The sequence below is a fragment of the Eptatretus burgeri genome, chromosome 2, assembly GCF_056783735.1.
Source record: "Eptatretus burgeri isolate ZD-2024b chromosome 2, Ebu_testis_v1, whole genome shotgun sequence".
Classification (NCBI taxonomy): Eukaryota; Metazoa; Chordata; class Myxini; order Myxiniformes; family Myxinidae; genus Eptatretus; species Eptatretus burgeri.
Window position 1 is genome coordinate 114,054,306 of NC_140962.1, and position 16,312 is coordinate 114,070,617.

The 16,312-nt window shown below is 42.8% G+C and overlaps 1 protein-coding gene across 1 annotated transcript; it reads left to right on the plus strand.

Annotated features, from left to right (window-relative positions):
* Positions 1–617: 617 nt before the first annotated feature.
* LOC147032865 (uncharacterized) lies at positions 618–16,206 on the plus strand. Its single transcript, XM_085870808.1, has 2 exons — positions 618–897; positions 14,045–16,206. Exons 1-2 carry the CDS (start codon positions 879–881, stop codon positions 16,087–16,089), a joined length of 2,064 nt encoding a protein of 687 aa, XP_085726934.1. The 5' UTR covers positions 618–878; the 3' UTR covers positions 16,090–16,206.
* The last annotated feature ends 106 nt before the right edge of the window (positions 16,207–16,312 follow it).

Consider the following 16,312-nt stretch of genomic DNA (forward strand, 5'->3'; position numbering starts at 1 on the left):
GCATCCCCAGCCCAAAACGCTCCATCGCCGCTCCCAACCAACTCCAAGCGAGCTTCAACAAAATTCACTTTTCTCATGATTCAAAGATAATCGTCCTCTTCATTAAACTTCCACAATGATTCCCACATTCTTGAGGGGGGGGGGCTGGGAGAAGTTTTGATCCGTCTTTCACGAACCGGATGGCCAGGCCTGACTTTCAACTGCGGCTCAGGCAGGAATTTGTAATTTGTTTCGGATGCCGGCGATGACTTGCCTACTCTTCATGAAGGACACCATGGGATGTTTAACATCCACCAAGGAATGCTGGCACACGAGGCACCCAATTTTACAACCATCCATCATGATTAAAATCGCTGCCTCAAGTTTCCTTCCCAGCACGACAGACCCTCCCTCCACGACCATTTAATTTTTATTTTATTAAATACCTGCCTGTTCCTTCTTGCTTATTTAATTTATTCATCACCAAGTAAAGGAAAGATGGGAAGAAAATTCATTTCTTAAATTAACACCAATAATAAATTAAGCAGCTAATAACCAACGATTCCGGTCCAACGTCAAAAAGGTTTGTGACGTCAGAAAACGTTTATGACGTCACAAAACACAAGTGGAGAGTGAAAATAAAGCGGTTTCAAAGCGTTTGTTAAACGTGTGCCCTCAAATCGCGACTCCATCAACAGGTCTCCGTAATTCCACTTGCACTCATCAAACTTGAGGAACCTGGAAGGACGAGACCACAGCAGGATACCGACAATTGGGGTGACGGCTCAAGCTGCAAACACAGCTCAAAAGGTCCTGTTAGCAGAGAAACACTGGAAGAGGAACTTCAGTCTTCTGTGGCATTCGCTCTGAGCATCAGAACAAATGCCTCAATTGCAGTGATGATGAATCACGATGAAGGTCAGTATTTTCACAAATGGGGTCTGCATTTTCTTGGCCTCCAACACCTCAAAGGTTTTATTACTTTCACAGGATCTTGAAGGCTCATAGATCTGAGGCTTCACAGGACCCACACATCTCACACCTGGGAATCCTGGACATAGACGAATACACGGAGTGCAACACAGGACACAGGACTGGTACATGAGACAAACAGCGACTGAGCTCATGGGAAGGACCATCAACCTAAAGGCCCGGTCACACCTTGACGTTTTAGCCAACGTATGCCGATTTTTGAATTTTTTTTCTAAAACGCTGGCACACGTTGAATACGTTATGGGTAAGTTTTGATAACATTGAGAGCACGCTGAAAAACACTGCCATACGTCGTTGTACGTTGGCTTTAAACGTTGTACTTTTCGGTTGTCCTCAAATTTTCATGCTTGAAATTTCACGACGAATGCCGGCGTATGACTCACACGTTCCACTACGCTGGCCACAAGTTGTATGCACGGTCTGCGATCGTTGACAGACGTCAACACATGCTACTTGTAAGTTAATCATAAGTTGAGACACGCCGAGGTAGTGTTTAGCGTACACGAAACTTATTTCTAACCTATGATTAACGTGTTGGCACGTTACGCGATCGTTGCCACACGTCGACAGACGTTACTTTTAAGTTACTCATAGGCTGAAAGACGTCGGTATAATGGATCGTCCTTGCGTCAGCGTCCACGGCCACGGCCAGGACACTTATTTGCAGCATTCTTCAAACTTTTCTTGGGCATGACGAGGATGTTCACACTTCGATGTCGAGCTTGGCTACGATTCCAATTGTCCATCGGCAGCGTCTATTTAAAATAGTCGAGTTTGAGCGTTTTAACACGTTCAGAAGAAACGCTTCAAATTTCCAAACCCCAACGTCAAAAAACAAAGGCGAGTGACAGCAATTTAAATCGTTCATTGTAAACAATGAAAATAGTTGAGTGGTACCGTTTAAAAGTCATTGAGTGTAAAAAAAATCCAATTGTTGAGCGCAAGCGTCTACTTTCAATAGTGGAGATGCAGCCATTTAAATCGTTGAGTTTATCATTTAAATCGTTAAACGCAAGGACAATCCATCATAACCCACACCCTCCCCCTCACACTCACCTACTACTGCAAACATGAACAAACTACTACTAATACTAATACTGATACTGATACTGATACTGATACTGTTACTGCTGACATGGACATCGACTCAAAAAGGAACTCGAAAACACTGTTGGGTTCCCCTTTTATGAGCAGCATTTTTATATACCAATTCCCAAAACCGCTGGGAACACGTCTTTATATGGCAGTTGTAAGTTAGAAACAAGTTCATTTTTTTTTTTTTGTCGACCGGAAGACGTCATTGGAATACGTCTACATACGTCGATGTGTGTTGGGACTACGTAAAGAATTGGTGCAAAGCACGTCAAACATAAGTTAGAAATAAGTTTCGCGTAAAAAAGACATTACCGCGACGTGTTTCGACTTATAAGTAGCCTTTGTGGACGTGTGTAAGCGTCCACATATCGTGTGTAAAACTTGTCCCCATCGCATGCGGAACGTGTGTCATACGCCGAGTACGTCGTAAAATTTTGAACATGTTTAAAATTTCTTGACGTACGATAGCATACTTTAGCGTTCTACTCACGTATACCAAACTTACTCATACCGTATTTGACGTGCCCCCAACGTTTTAGACACATTTTTCTTAGGTCGGCATACGCTGGCAAGATCGCCAAGGTGTGACCGTGATGTTGTCACTTCCATTTCTACGGCAGTTATGATTCGAATCGTTGTGAGTCAGCCTTTTAATAGTCTAACTTAGGCATAGCGCGTTGCACGCATCGCCGACGATGTCTTGACGTAGCCTATCGTTGGGCATAGGTTGTGTAGGCCAACAACAGGTTCAGCATTCGTTGGTATAAGTTATCTATAACACAACGAAACGTTCTGTGTCCATTACTAATATGTTATGCATACGACCAACTCGTTATGAATACGTCCGAATCTTAAAAAAAAAAAAAAACATCAAAAGTTCAACGTCAGCCAGCGTTTTACATACATTTTAATACGTTGCCATCGCTGGCTAAAACGTCAAGGTGGGACCGGGCCTTAAACAATGCCTCGACTTGGAACAGGTCGCAGCGATTTCTTCACGATAAACTTTTTTAGATCCTCGTGGAGGATCTCTAAGTCTTACTTACGTTGTTGTTCTTGTGGACTTTTTTGGTTCACAGCCTACAGTTTTCATTGAAACTTCCTGAAACTTGGCGTATATATGTAAAAATACCCTGCGCAGACAGTAACCATCTCAGATTTTGAAAATTCCTCCTCGAAAAAAATGACGTCAAAATATCTCCGCGAATGGACATTGCCTAAAAAATTCTCAAACTAGGCAAGCTTTTTGAATTCTGTTTGCGGGAATCGAATGGAGCATTAGAAGAGATGAATTACCGCACATATGATACATCACTATGACATCATATCAATTTTTATGACATTTTTTGTTTCACAACCCAGAGTTTATCGGATCTTCATGAAACTTGCCAGGTATATGCAGAAAGCCCACGCGCAGGCAGTAACAATCTCCGATTTTGGAAATTCTTCCTCGAAAAAAAAAGTTGACATCATATCACCGCTAATTCAAATCGCCTATACCATTATCTCCGAAACTCGGCAATCTGTTTGAATTTTGTTTGCGGGAATCAAGCAGGGCATTAGCACAGATAACACTGAACAAATTTCAAAATTTTTTTTTTACTGGAGATGTGTAAAGTGATTAAGACTAATTTGGGTACGCTGATTTCAAAAATCATAACCGTTTTGCTGTATCACGTCAGGATTTTCAGTAACAGAAATATTCCCATTGCCTAGAAGTCAGGATTTCAATGAAATTTACATATGTCTTTAACATGTCTATTTCGTACAATTGTTGTTAACTTGTGTTATATTTCTTTCTTTCAGATAAAGATGAGTAGGCGTTCCTGTACCAATCATCCTGACAACTTCTGTTATGTCTGTGGTCGGTATACCAAAAAAGATCAACAGCGAAGTATATCTACAGCAGTGAAAATGAAGGCCGCCTACTTTCACTACTTCGGGTGTAAGGTGGGGGACCAAGAACAGAGCTGGGCACCACACATCTGCTGCACAAGCTGTCACACAACCTTGACTCAGTGGTTGATGGGCAAGCGCGCGAGCATGCCATTTGCGGTGCCCATGATATGGCATGAGCCGCAGAATCATGATGATGATTGTAATTTCTGCTGCACAAGCATCGCCGGCTTCAACAAGAAGAATAAAGGTCACATCAAGTACGCTGACTGCGTCTCTGCTCGTAAACCTGTGCCTCATGATGACGAGAACCCCGTTCCAACACCTCCAGCTGATCAGAACATAGCTGTAAGCAGTGGTGAAGAGGATGGTGATGATGAACCTTTTGAACCCGACACTCAAGAATCACACCTTCTGAACCAGGGAGACTTAAATGATCGTGTAAGAGATCTCTCGCTGTCAAAGGCGAAGGCAGAGCTGCTTGGATCAAGGCTGCAGCAGTGGAATCTACTTGAACCTAACACCAAGATATCCTTGTTCAGAGCACGTCACAGAGACATGGCTGAGTTCTTTGAGATGGAAGACACGATGACATTCTGCAGTGACATCAACGGTCTGTTGAAAGAACTTGGGTGTGATCACGATCCTGCAGACTGGCGCCTCTTCATCGACTCGGGGAAGAACAGCTTGAAGGCTGTTTTGCTCCACAATGGCAACGAGAAACTATCAGTCCCACTGGCTCACGCGTTCGGCATGACAGAGACCTATGAGACTATGCGGCAGCTGCTTGATTCCATCAAGTACAATGACTTCAACTGGCACATCTGCGGAGACTTGAAAGTGGTGGCGCTGTTGTTCGGGCTGCAGTCAGGCTACACGAAATACATGTGCTTCCTTTGTCTCTGGGATAGCAAAGACGACAAGAATCACTGGACGAAGAAAGATTGGGAAGAGCGAAAAGAGCATGTACCTGGTCGACACAACGTGAAGCATGTCGCCCTTGTCGACCCAGCCAAGGTTTTCCTTCCACCACTCCACATAAAGCTCGGCTTGATGAAAAGTTTTGTACGGGCAATGGATCTGAATGGGCGTGGGTTTTTATACCTCAAGGAAAAAGTTTGGCAACACCTTGTCGGAGGCCAAGATCAAGGCTGGTGTCTTTGTTGGACCGCAAATCCGACAGATTATGAAGGACGAAACTTTTCCGACAACTCTAAACCCCAAAGAGCTGGCAGCGTGGAGGAGCTTCAAAGCTGTGACGGACAACTTCTTGGGGAACGAGCGCGCGGACAACTATGAAGAAATAGTGCAGCAGCTGCTGGAGTCCTTCAGGAAACTTGGCTCCAGGATGTCCCTGAAAATCCATTTCCTACACCAGCACCTGAACTTCTTCCCTGACAACTTGGGAGCAGTCTCGGACGAGCACGGCGAGTGATTCCACCAAGAGATTTCACTCATGGAGACGCGTTACCAAGGGCGGCACAACCCGAACATGATGGGCGATTTCTGCTGGTTCCTGCATCGTGAAACTGACACAGAGCAGCACAAACGCAAAGCCAAATGCCTAAAGCATTTTTAATTACATTCTAGTGGAGTTTTTCTGTAATTTCTATAATTTTGAAGCATTCATGATGAAATAAATGAATTTTTGTAAATTTCATTGAAATCCTGACTTCTCGGCAATGGGAATATTTCTGTTACTGAAAATCCTGACGTGATACAGCAAAACTGTTATGATTTTTGAAATCAGCATACCCAAATTAGTCTAAATCACTTTACACATCTCCAGTAAAAAATTTGTTGTTCAGTGTAATTCATCGCAAACCTGATATGTCACAATGACGTCATATTCGTTTTAATGACGTCATCATTAAGAGGACGAGGATCTTCGCTCATTCGAGCTTGTTTTTCCACTTTCCTCACTCATTATCAAATGCATGTTCATTATAGCTACAAAATCACTGAGTGCATTACAATGCTTATAAATACCTGGAGACACCCATCGGGCATGCCTTTATTTCATTTCCACACATGCCATAACCTCAGGAATCTCTTAAACTAAACCAAGTTACAAAATTTAAGCTCAAGAATGGAACTTCACAGCAGTTCCAACTTGTAAAAAAAAAAAAAAAAATTAAATTGTCTAATTGAGACAGCTTCACAATTATTTCGGTTGTCTCCAGGTGTTTAAGATGACGGATCAGCAATTGCCTGCCAAGCCAGCTGTTCCCCATCAACCGTTTCATTGGAGTGCTTACGCCACTGGGTTGGTGAGTGTTCCACAACATTTGCAATGTCACTGAATACTGTATAATCAATCTCCTTGAACAAAGTTCAGCAGCCACTCCCCACCTTCGGCCCCACTGTCAGTGGTTGGCTCACTGAATCTTGCTTCTGTCAATTTTTTATTTTCTAATTTTTAATGTGCAATTTTATTTTACAACACGCTTCCCCTTTTTGTACGATCTTCTTCCGTTATACGACACATGACTTCACACAGATGAAACGAGAAAAAGAACATTCAGATTGCAGACCCTCACCAGGACTTGTGTGGTGTTTGTGTGCTGGTGTGTTCTGTAATTAATAAGGTACATAAAACTGCCACTTTATAATGGCTGGGAGTGATGACCAGGTACCAAAACGTCCCACTTTGATCAGACAACTGACCCATGGTGTTTATAAATATTATTCGATTGAATTGAGAATGGGAATAAAATAAATTCAAATCAAATGGAAGACCAAATAGGTACAGTTCTGCTTTGGAGTCATGAGAAGGAAGCCAAACATGAAAAAAAAGCAAAGATGAAGTCACCAGGAAGAACCTGGATAACATTCCACATTTCAGATGCGACTCTATCCTCAAACCCATCCAAGAACAGCCAAAGTGAGCCTTATTCAAAAAATAAAAGTAATAAAAATTAAAAAAACCCACATCAAAATTAAATTCTGGCCGTCAGACCATGTCCAATCAAGTGGTACTTTAAAGCATGTATTCCCTATCACTACTAGATCATAATTGTGAAGTTTCACGCCGATTAAGCAATTCCAGAGAAAACATTCAATATTTTTCTTCAATCCAAAGTTACGACCACACCACATGACCTAGGATGTTATAATTATCATCAAAACATTCCAGATGAATTCTCAATCCAACAAGCGGTTGCAGAAAAAAACACAAAAGTTCTGTGCGGATACAAGGAAATCAGACAAAGATGGAGGCCGTTCAGCACATCATGTTTGCACGAACACCATACTCATTCATCCACACAAGATCCAAAGAAGAAAATGCAATCTTTTTATTTTTTAATCTATTTATTTTAAGTTTATGTATTTTTTTTTTCTTCCCCTCAGAGGGGGCATGGGCTTGGTTCAAAACACACATCAACAACCGCACAACACCCCTTGACGAGACACCAACAGCACTCCGTACACATGCACAAAATCACCCATCAATGCTCAAACTACCTAAAAGTCCTGTCAACATCCCCATACCCCTCTATCTCCATAACTTCCAAGAGAGGAGGAAATTGGTATCATATTCTGTGCAGAGTGTTGGTGCTGCTTAAGCAGTCTCCTTGGCTATAGAGCATAACCCTGGACGGGTCGCCACTCCGACACAGGATACCAGCAAGCTGGCACTCATTTTGCCGACTCTCTGAAGGATGACAGGCTGAGTCAACCCCACATGGTTTAATTCAACAGCTGAGCGGGATTTGAACTCAGGACCCCAGGATCCCAAACTCACCACGAACCATGAAGCCAACACCAGGCACAACTTCCAGGTACCTATCTAATTCTAATTTAAACTTATCCCCCGTTTCTGCTGCCACGACCTTTCCAGGGAGACCATTCCATGCATTAACTACTCTCCGAGTAAAAGTCCCTTGCCTTACTCCCATCTTACCTCTCCTCTTCTTTACTTTCAGGCTATGACCCTGGTCCTATCACCATCTACTCTGTTGAATAATTCATCTTCACTTATTTTATCTTTACCTTTCATTATCTTAAACACCTCTATCATATCTCCTCAAAACCACCTCCTTTCTCTTGTATAAAGCTGTCTCCTTAAACCGCTCCTCCTCGCTGAATTTAGCTAGGCACAGAATTTTGAGTTATTTAGGGCACAAGTTTCAATCGTCAAATAGGTAATCAGGTTTCAAATATCAGTTTTTAATAAGCTTGTACGACAATCTTGCCAGGAATCAATCACATCGCACCAAGCCTCCCACAGCCAATCAGCATCATAGCGAACAGTGGAACGGACAGCCATGGTCATCTTGTGTATACATTACATGGCTAAAAGTATGCGGACACCCCTTCTAATTCTTGGATTTGGCTGCTTCAGCCACACCCATTGCTGACAGGTCTATAAAATCAAGCACACAGCCAAGCAATCTCCATAGACAAACATTGGCAGGAGAATGGGCCGGACTGAAGAGCTCAGTGACTTTCAACGTGGCACCGTCAATGGAGGCCACCTTTCTAACAAGGCAGTTCATCAAATTTCTGCCCTGCTCGAGCTGCTCCGGTCAACTGTAAGTGCTGTTATTGTGAAGTGGAAATGTCTAAGACCAACAGCTCAGCTACAAAGTGGTGGGTCACACAAGCTGACAGAATGGGACCACCGAGTACTGAAGCGAGTAGTGTGGAAAAAAAAAAAACTCAATTTTTTTTGTCTACCTTGTCAAGGCTCATATGAGAGCTAACGCAACGCACAGCAAGGGGGCATGAGATGGACAAAACAGTGAGGAACAGATACATTAGATCTGTGGAAGGGAGAGGGATGGGGCAGGGAACACAGGGCATACAAGATGGACATTACAGGGACCTTCGGGAAGGAAAGCAGGGAATTTGAAGGAGGTGGGTTTGGGGTGGATTAACAGGGGTGGAAAAAGATCAAGGATTTGAATAGGGAAAGATAAGAGGTGGTGGTGAACAGTTGTTTTGAAGGCCTGGAGGGAAGAATGGGATTGAACAGAGCGAGGGAGTTTATTCCAAAGGTGGGAAAAAAAGAGGAATGAAAGAGTGAAGGTGAGCAGCAATTCGTGATTTTGGTAATTTTAACAGAAGGGGTTGTTGGCGGACCTTGAGCGCCCTGTGGAAATATGGTAGAAACAAATCACAGAGACAGCGGTGGGGGGGGAGTGGGGGAGCCCAGAGAGGAGACGGGAGAAGACAAAGCCCACCAACTTGCCTGTGGTGAGAGAGTGAAAGGCCTAGAAATTCAGCCTCATCACGGGCGATGACAATGATCCAAAATGCCTTGGTTTCCCCAGGGTGAAGCTGAGAGAGGTGGGAGGCAGGAGCACCAGTCCAGAGGGGAGAGCAGTACTCCATCAGGCTACAGACAAAAGCTTTGCATGTGGTCAGGAGTTCAGGTGCGCCACGGAAGGACTTTGCACGATGGAGGAATCAGTCGGCAACTGGCTTTGTAGGGCAGGTTTGAAATGTGGCATTCCCAGGAAAGATCATGGCAGATAGTGAGACCCAGAAGCTTGAAAGAAAGGACTTCTGCCAGAGGATTGTTGAGAAAGTGGATGGGGCAGGGGGGAAGGTTCCAAATGGTCCTTTCAGAGACATCGTGAGAGTGTGAGATTTGTCTGGATTGAAAGTTCCACATGTTGGACCAGTTTGTGATTTTATCCAGATCTGCAGAGCAAAGAAGCTGCTGCTTGCTGGTCTCACGAGAGAATTGCAACACTCGCTCGAGTTCCAAACTGATTCTGTAAGCAATGTCAGCACAAACTGTTCATCAAGAGCTTCATGAAATGGACTTCCATGGCCAAGCGTCGGCTGGAGCGGTGTAAAGCTAGTCATTGGGCTCTGGAGCAGTGGAAACATTTTCAGGAGTGATGAATCACGCTTCACTATCTGGCAGTCTGACGGACGAATCTGGGTTTGGTAGATGCCAGGAGAATGCAGATGCCAACAAAGGCTCTACCTGCCCCAATGCATAATCAACTATAAAGTTCGTTGGAGGAGGAATAATGGTCATGGGCTGTTTTTCATGGTTCAAACGAGGCCCCTTAGTCCCAATGAAGGGAAATCTTCAAACTACAGCATCCAATTGCATTCTAAACAATTCTGCGTTTCCAACTTTGTGACAACAGTTCGGGCAAAGCCCTTCCCTGTTTCAGCATGACAATGCCCCCATGCACAAATAATTGGTTTGTTCGGATCGGTGTGGAAGAACTTGACTGGTCTGCATAGAACCCTGTCCTGAAGCCCAAACATATTTGGGCTTAATTGAAACGCCGACTGCAAGCCAGACCTAATAGCCCTACATCAGTGCCCCACCTCACTCATGCTGTTGTGGCTGAATGGAAGCAAATCCCCACAGCAATGTTGCAATATCTCATGAAAAGCTTTCCAGAAGAATGGAGGCTGTTCCAGCAGCAAAGAGAGAGAGAGAGGGGGTTGGGGGGGGTGGTGACCAACTCCATATCAATGCCCATGACTTTGGAATGAGATATTGGAGGAGCAGGTGTCCACATACTTTTGGAGACGTAGTGTTTATACGATAATCTTAACAGGAGTCAATCACATTGCACCGAGCGTCCCACAACCAAACGTAACAGCTGACGGACTATCTATCTCTGTATATATGAAATGACAGAACAGGTACGAGTAAAGGTGATGCCAAATTTTACATCATAACCAGGATATTTTGCACATTTTTTTTTTTTTTTTTAAAGACACATCCATCCTCCACCACCCTCCATCAATCACCATTGTACAGCTAAGAGCTTTGCTTCCAAGCACAGCCAAAACTGCACACAAGCCTTTTTAAAGTCCATGAAATATTATTTAAATCGACACATTAACAAACTTCTCCCCTCTCTGGGAACAGATACTCTTCCTAATTAAGAATAATCCTGGTGTTTGCTTTGCAGTCAGTTCATGTGACCGGCTTAAAATCTTAGGATCCTGAGTTTGAGCCCGTGTCCCACAGTCAAATAACACCAGGTGAGTTGACCGAGCCTATACCCTTATGAGGTGAGCAAAACAGAGTACCAGCTTCCTGGAAAAAAGGTGTACTGCAACACGGGAACAGCCGTGCTCCCATCAATGATGCAACCAGTGACTGGTTGCATCATTGATGATACGAAATTGATATTCATCATTGATACGAAATAAATAAACTATTAAGAATGCAAGTACGTTTGGAAAAGTAGGTGTATCAAGAATGGCAATATATATATATATATATATATATATATATAAATAAAACAAAAAAATGCATACAATTGGTACAATCAAAACAATGAAACCACACAGGTATGTTTTTCGGACGTACAAACATAAACCTGCCTCATCAACGCATCGTCTCCACAAACATAAGTCCTGGGAGGGTTTGTAATGATTGCTGTTCAGTTAGGTGGATTTAACCTTGCATAAAATGGGATGGTGGGCCTTGTGATTTGGATTGAGAAAATACCTAAACACGTTCACCACTTGGACAAAAGATAGGCAGATGCAACTCAATGTTAGGAAATGCAAGTTGCTGGGCATGGAGAGGAATGATAGAAATGGGGAGGCTGAGAACAAGTTACACAAAAGGACATGACGGATACAGGGCAGTGGAAGGATGTATACAGCACAGTGCCAGACAGCTAAAGGAAAGCCAATTAGGGATCGTTGATTTCATAAAAGGATAAACTAGTAATGGGGACGCACAACCATCCTTGCCCACGTTGGGGCACATCAGCTGAGGCCTTCATGTGAAAGATGAAAAAAAAGAAGAAAAAAAAAAAAAAGACTCCACTAAAGGCTCTGGTCAACACAGAATTCAGGATAATCATTTCATGCTCATCTTCCATGATGTCTATTGTGCCACACTATCGACACCCCACACCTGATAAAGAAGAGATTGTGCAAGCCTCATTTTCTCAAGCTTGACCCGAGAAAAGCTTTCAAACAGAGCCCAAGCTGGTGTTTCTTTCCCAGTAAAGTTTCCCAACAATTTATGGAAAATCAATTCAGGATTCATGCCTTTTTTATTTTTTCCAATTCAGGTTCAAAATTTTTGGCTTGAACCATCTCTTACAGCAAGTGAAGATGAACTTATGTTTGTGTAGTATGCTGTGCACCTCCTTTCCTAACACAAAGGAGACAACTTGAATGTACGTCATGGTCTTCAAAGCCATCCCACAAACAAGTTAAAGAAAGAAGTTGGCTTCAACGTTCCACGATAATTGGATGGAAAATGCAGCAGACGTTAAAAAAAAAATTGAAAAAACTTTTCTGCAGAGAGTTTTTGGTGTTTTCTGCAGTCATGGCTTGCAGCGAGCTTCACAGACCAGGAATAAACAGCCTCGACCTTGCTTCAATCGGTATCAGTCGAATTACAAATCAAGAAGTAGGGTTAAACACCAACATTTCCTCTTTTGACCTCTAATGTTTACTTTTGGTCCCCATAAACAAACAAAAAAAAAAGGGGACACATGCCAAAGGAGGTTGAGCACACATCCAGGGTAATCTCAACTGAACACAGGATGAAGGAGACAGGGGTTTAGACATGAGGTGAGGAGTAAATTCATGGTGATGTTTAAGATGAAGTGCAGATCAAATAGATTGACTACCACAACTAATTTAAGACCAATTGTTCTCAACATACCCAGTAATACTTTTTTTTTTAATCTAAAGGAAGATGATTTTTCATAAACCAACTGGGTACACCTGATGTTCTACTGAAGGTAAATAACAGGAATACTATTTGTTGAGGGCGCCAGAAATAACTCTCCAGCCCCACATCATACCCAGCACAGCCGAATCCAGCACGACCCGCACTCTGGCACAAAATCTCCCGAACAGGCAGTCAGATGTTCTTCCACCCCCGATGCATCGACAATAGCTGCAAACTGCGCAGTCCTGGTTTCTCTACATGCCATGCCAGGCATGGCTTCGAATGAGCAATCTTCACACGAGCATCTTTCCCATTCCCCCGTCAAACCTCTCAACACAGGGCAAGGATCTATCTACATTCTACACACAAACAAATAACTCTTTCTAGGGAACCCGACATGAACATTGATGCTCTCCCTTGGGGTACATTTCCAAAACCAGAACAAAATTGTCAAAATATATCAGTCATGCTTTTACATTTATAAAATGTGTTAATATGGGGTCATGTATGACTCCATTCCCAACAAGCTTCATGAAACCCATTTCCATCATCTGGAGGTTAAGCAAAGCAGTTTGGCCTCATCTTGTACTATAGAAAAACTTAACTGGCATCCAGATTTTGTGCCCACTTAAACAAATCAATTTATCAGATTTGAAATGCACCACAAAACAAAAATCTACCAAATGCTTGGAGAAATATACTTCCCATCTTGGCACTCCAGAGAACAAAGTAATGGCAGTTTAAAAAAAAAAAAAATCCCAGTGGGCATAGTAATCCACCTTCTGCAATGTTCCACATCTCACAAGGTGATGCATCATCGATTGGTCAGCTTTGGGTTTTCCTGCCAAACTGCAGATTCGTGTTTCGCAGGTAAGGCGTTGAACCGAGCGTGCCCTCACTCGTATGTTAAGCAGGGTGTCCAATCTAACACAAGTCGAAGAATGTGAAGGATCTCGCATTGTTTGGTGAATAGGCAAGTTATTGGCAGCACCCTCAAATTTCAACCCCCTGCCGTAACCTCCAAGGGGCACTGCAACAGCTGAGAAGCAATGATGCATACCAGCGGTGCTGCACACAAAATTGATCAATGGTAGAACACAAATAGCATGCAGCATCTTGAAGAAAATGAAGTCATGAAATTGTTACTAAAATTATTTTTTTCCAAGGGTACTGTACACAATCATGTAGTGCCTTATACAACACACAAATATTTTCCATTTCAATAGTGGTGGTTATTTTCTTATGAATCGAATCTGAAAAACATTGCAGATAAACTGAAATTTCAGGTTAGATTCCTCCACCAAGCTTGACATCACATGTATGCCTTCCTTTGGTGTCCATTACGATTGTATTCAGAGATCTTACTCCAGCCATATAAAGCACACAAGCTCAATTTAAATCTAAAGGAAGACGGTTTGTCAATTTCACCCGTACATACTCCCTTGTATTTTACAGGCATGAGCAAGTGGTTGTGCCTTTATTGCGGGAGAGAGAACTGGTTTCACTTCAAGCAGGAGCAGCACTGCCATCAAATTAATGCAACTGAAGAGGAACTGTGGAAGCTGCACCCGAGTGGAACATACACGGGAGAAACTCACATCTGTTATACTACGAGCAACCTAGAACAAGAGGAACAGGGCATGGTACCTGCTGCAAGATGCAGCCCTTGCAGAGATAAAGTTGAGTGCAAAAGACAAGGTTGGGCTGAACAGGCAGTGTATTCTGCTGATGCAAACAAAAACGCAAGTGGGAAGGACAGTATTGAGCAAACAACCAACAGAAATACTTCAAAAACTTCAGATGAGGGGGCAAATGGTTCAGAGGAAGGAGAAAGTTACAAAGAGGGCCAAAGGAAGATTAAAGATGGGAGGTTGATCAAGCTGAACACAAAAATAAATGGTGAACAAAAGATTAAAGATGTTAGAACGAATAACAGGAAAAATGTGGAGAGAAACGAAAGCATGAAGGGTGCAAATGGTGAAAGAAAACAGACTGCAGAACCAAGGAACGGAGGAATGGAAAAAACAAGACTGCAGACGAGCAGAGAAACAAAAACAAAGGCAGCGGAGGAAACAAGGCCCAATGAAGTGAAAAAGGAAGGACAACTGAAAGCGAGAAACAATTCATTCCAAAAGATGGACGCCAGCAAAAGAGATGCAAAGGTGGAAGATGTTGGGGTAAAGGCAGGTCTAAAAACTCAAAAAAGCCTTTGTTGGGGATTCCAAAATGAGACTAGAGCAGAAAAACCAAAATACACCAGCAAAGCTCCCGAGCAATCAAGAGCGTTTCGGACTAATAGCCACAAGAAAGCAGGGAGAACAGGTGGTGCAAGGGTAGAGGATGAAAGCAAAGGAAATGCAAAAGCAAACAAAGTACAAAGAGTAATTTCAGGTGAAAATATGAGGAACGAGAACATGGAATTGAAAACAATGGAAGCAAAAGTAAGAACAGAAAAGAAACATGTCAAAATTGGAGCACACAAGGATGAGGAGAAATTGGAGCAAAAACAAAGGACAAAAGTTACACCAAAAGATATACAACAGGAGAAAGACAAAGGTAACCTTGAACCGGAGATAAAAATGTGTGAGAGAATAGCAAAAGAGGAAAGCAAGGCGAGTAAGGAAGAGCTTGAGGAAATGTCAACAATAAAGCGACACACAGATACAAAAGAACACTGCAAGGACCTTCGTGAGCGAATAACGAAAGAGGGGAGCAAGAAAGCAGAGAAAAGTACAAAGAGACAAAACATGAATTGCATTATCTGGAAACCTGACAAAGATGATAAAGGGGACGATGCACACAAGACCATGACGAGGCAAACTACAGAGAGAGAAAATGCAAACTCATGTGCTTCTTCAGAAGATAAAATGAAATTTAAAGTTTACAGTGAAGAGGGATCACAGGATGCACAAGATTATTATTGGGAGACTTATAAGAGAGAGAGAGAAAACAGTGGACCAGAGAAAAGGAAAACAAACTTCTCTCGAAGAGAAACACTAATCCCCCCTGAGCAAGTGAAAAAGGTATGTCGTGATTTAAATGATGGCAATCTAGAACATTCAAAGGAGGATCGATTGCAAACAACAAAACTTTTTCCAGAATGTAGTCAGGGTTACTGGTCTGTGCGGTTGGATGTTCACCACAAATGTGCGCATCACCATTGCAGTCAGCACGACGAACCTCAAATCTCAAAAACTTCAGCTTCTGAGTATGCTACCTCATCAAAAGAGTCGGTTGCACAACATTGCAGCAACCGAGCAAACACAAGGAATTTGGTGACATCAGTTAACAGAGAGGGGACAGAGGAAGGTGGAGCAATTTGGATGTGGAATAGTGGTTGGGTGAAAATGTTTGATTGCGAAAAGAGACACCGAACCGAGTCGCGTGAAATAAACACCTCACTGAATGGGAACAACTATGCACAACTCGCCCTGAGCTGCTTGCCAGAGGAAAATAAGGCTCAATCTGTCGCTAACTGGGTCATGGAATCTAAACCATAATTGGTTTAAAAAGTGATCAAAAGGAATTCCACAAGTCAGGATAACAGCGTGCCAACGAAAGCCACAAGCCGATGTTCACAATGGCATTCATTTTGAATAAACATTTTGGTGCGACGATCAAGGAGCACTACTTCGATTCTCCTTTTCTAATTTACACTTCTGGGAGACTCCGAGCAGATATTTTTAAAGCATCACGACAAGCAAAGTGGTCACATTAGAAGCG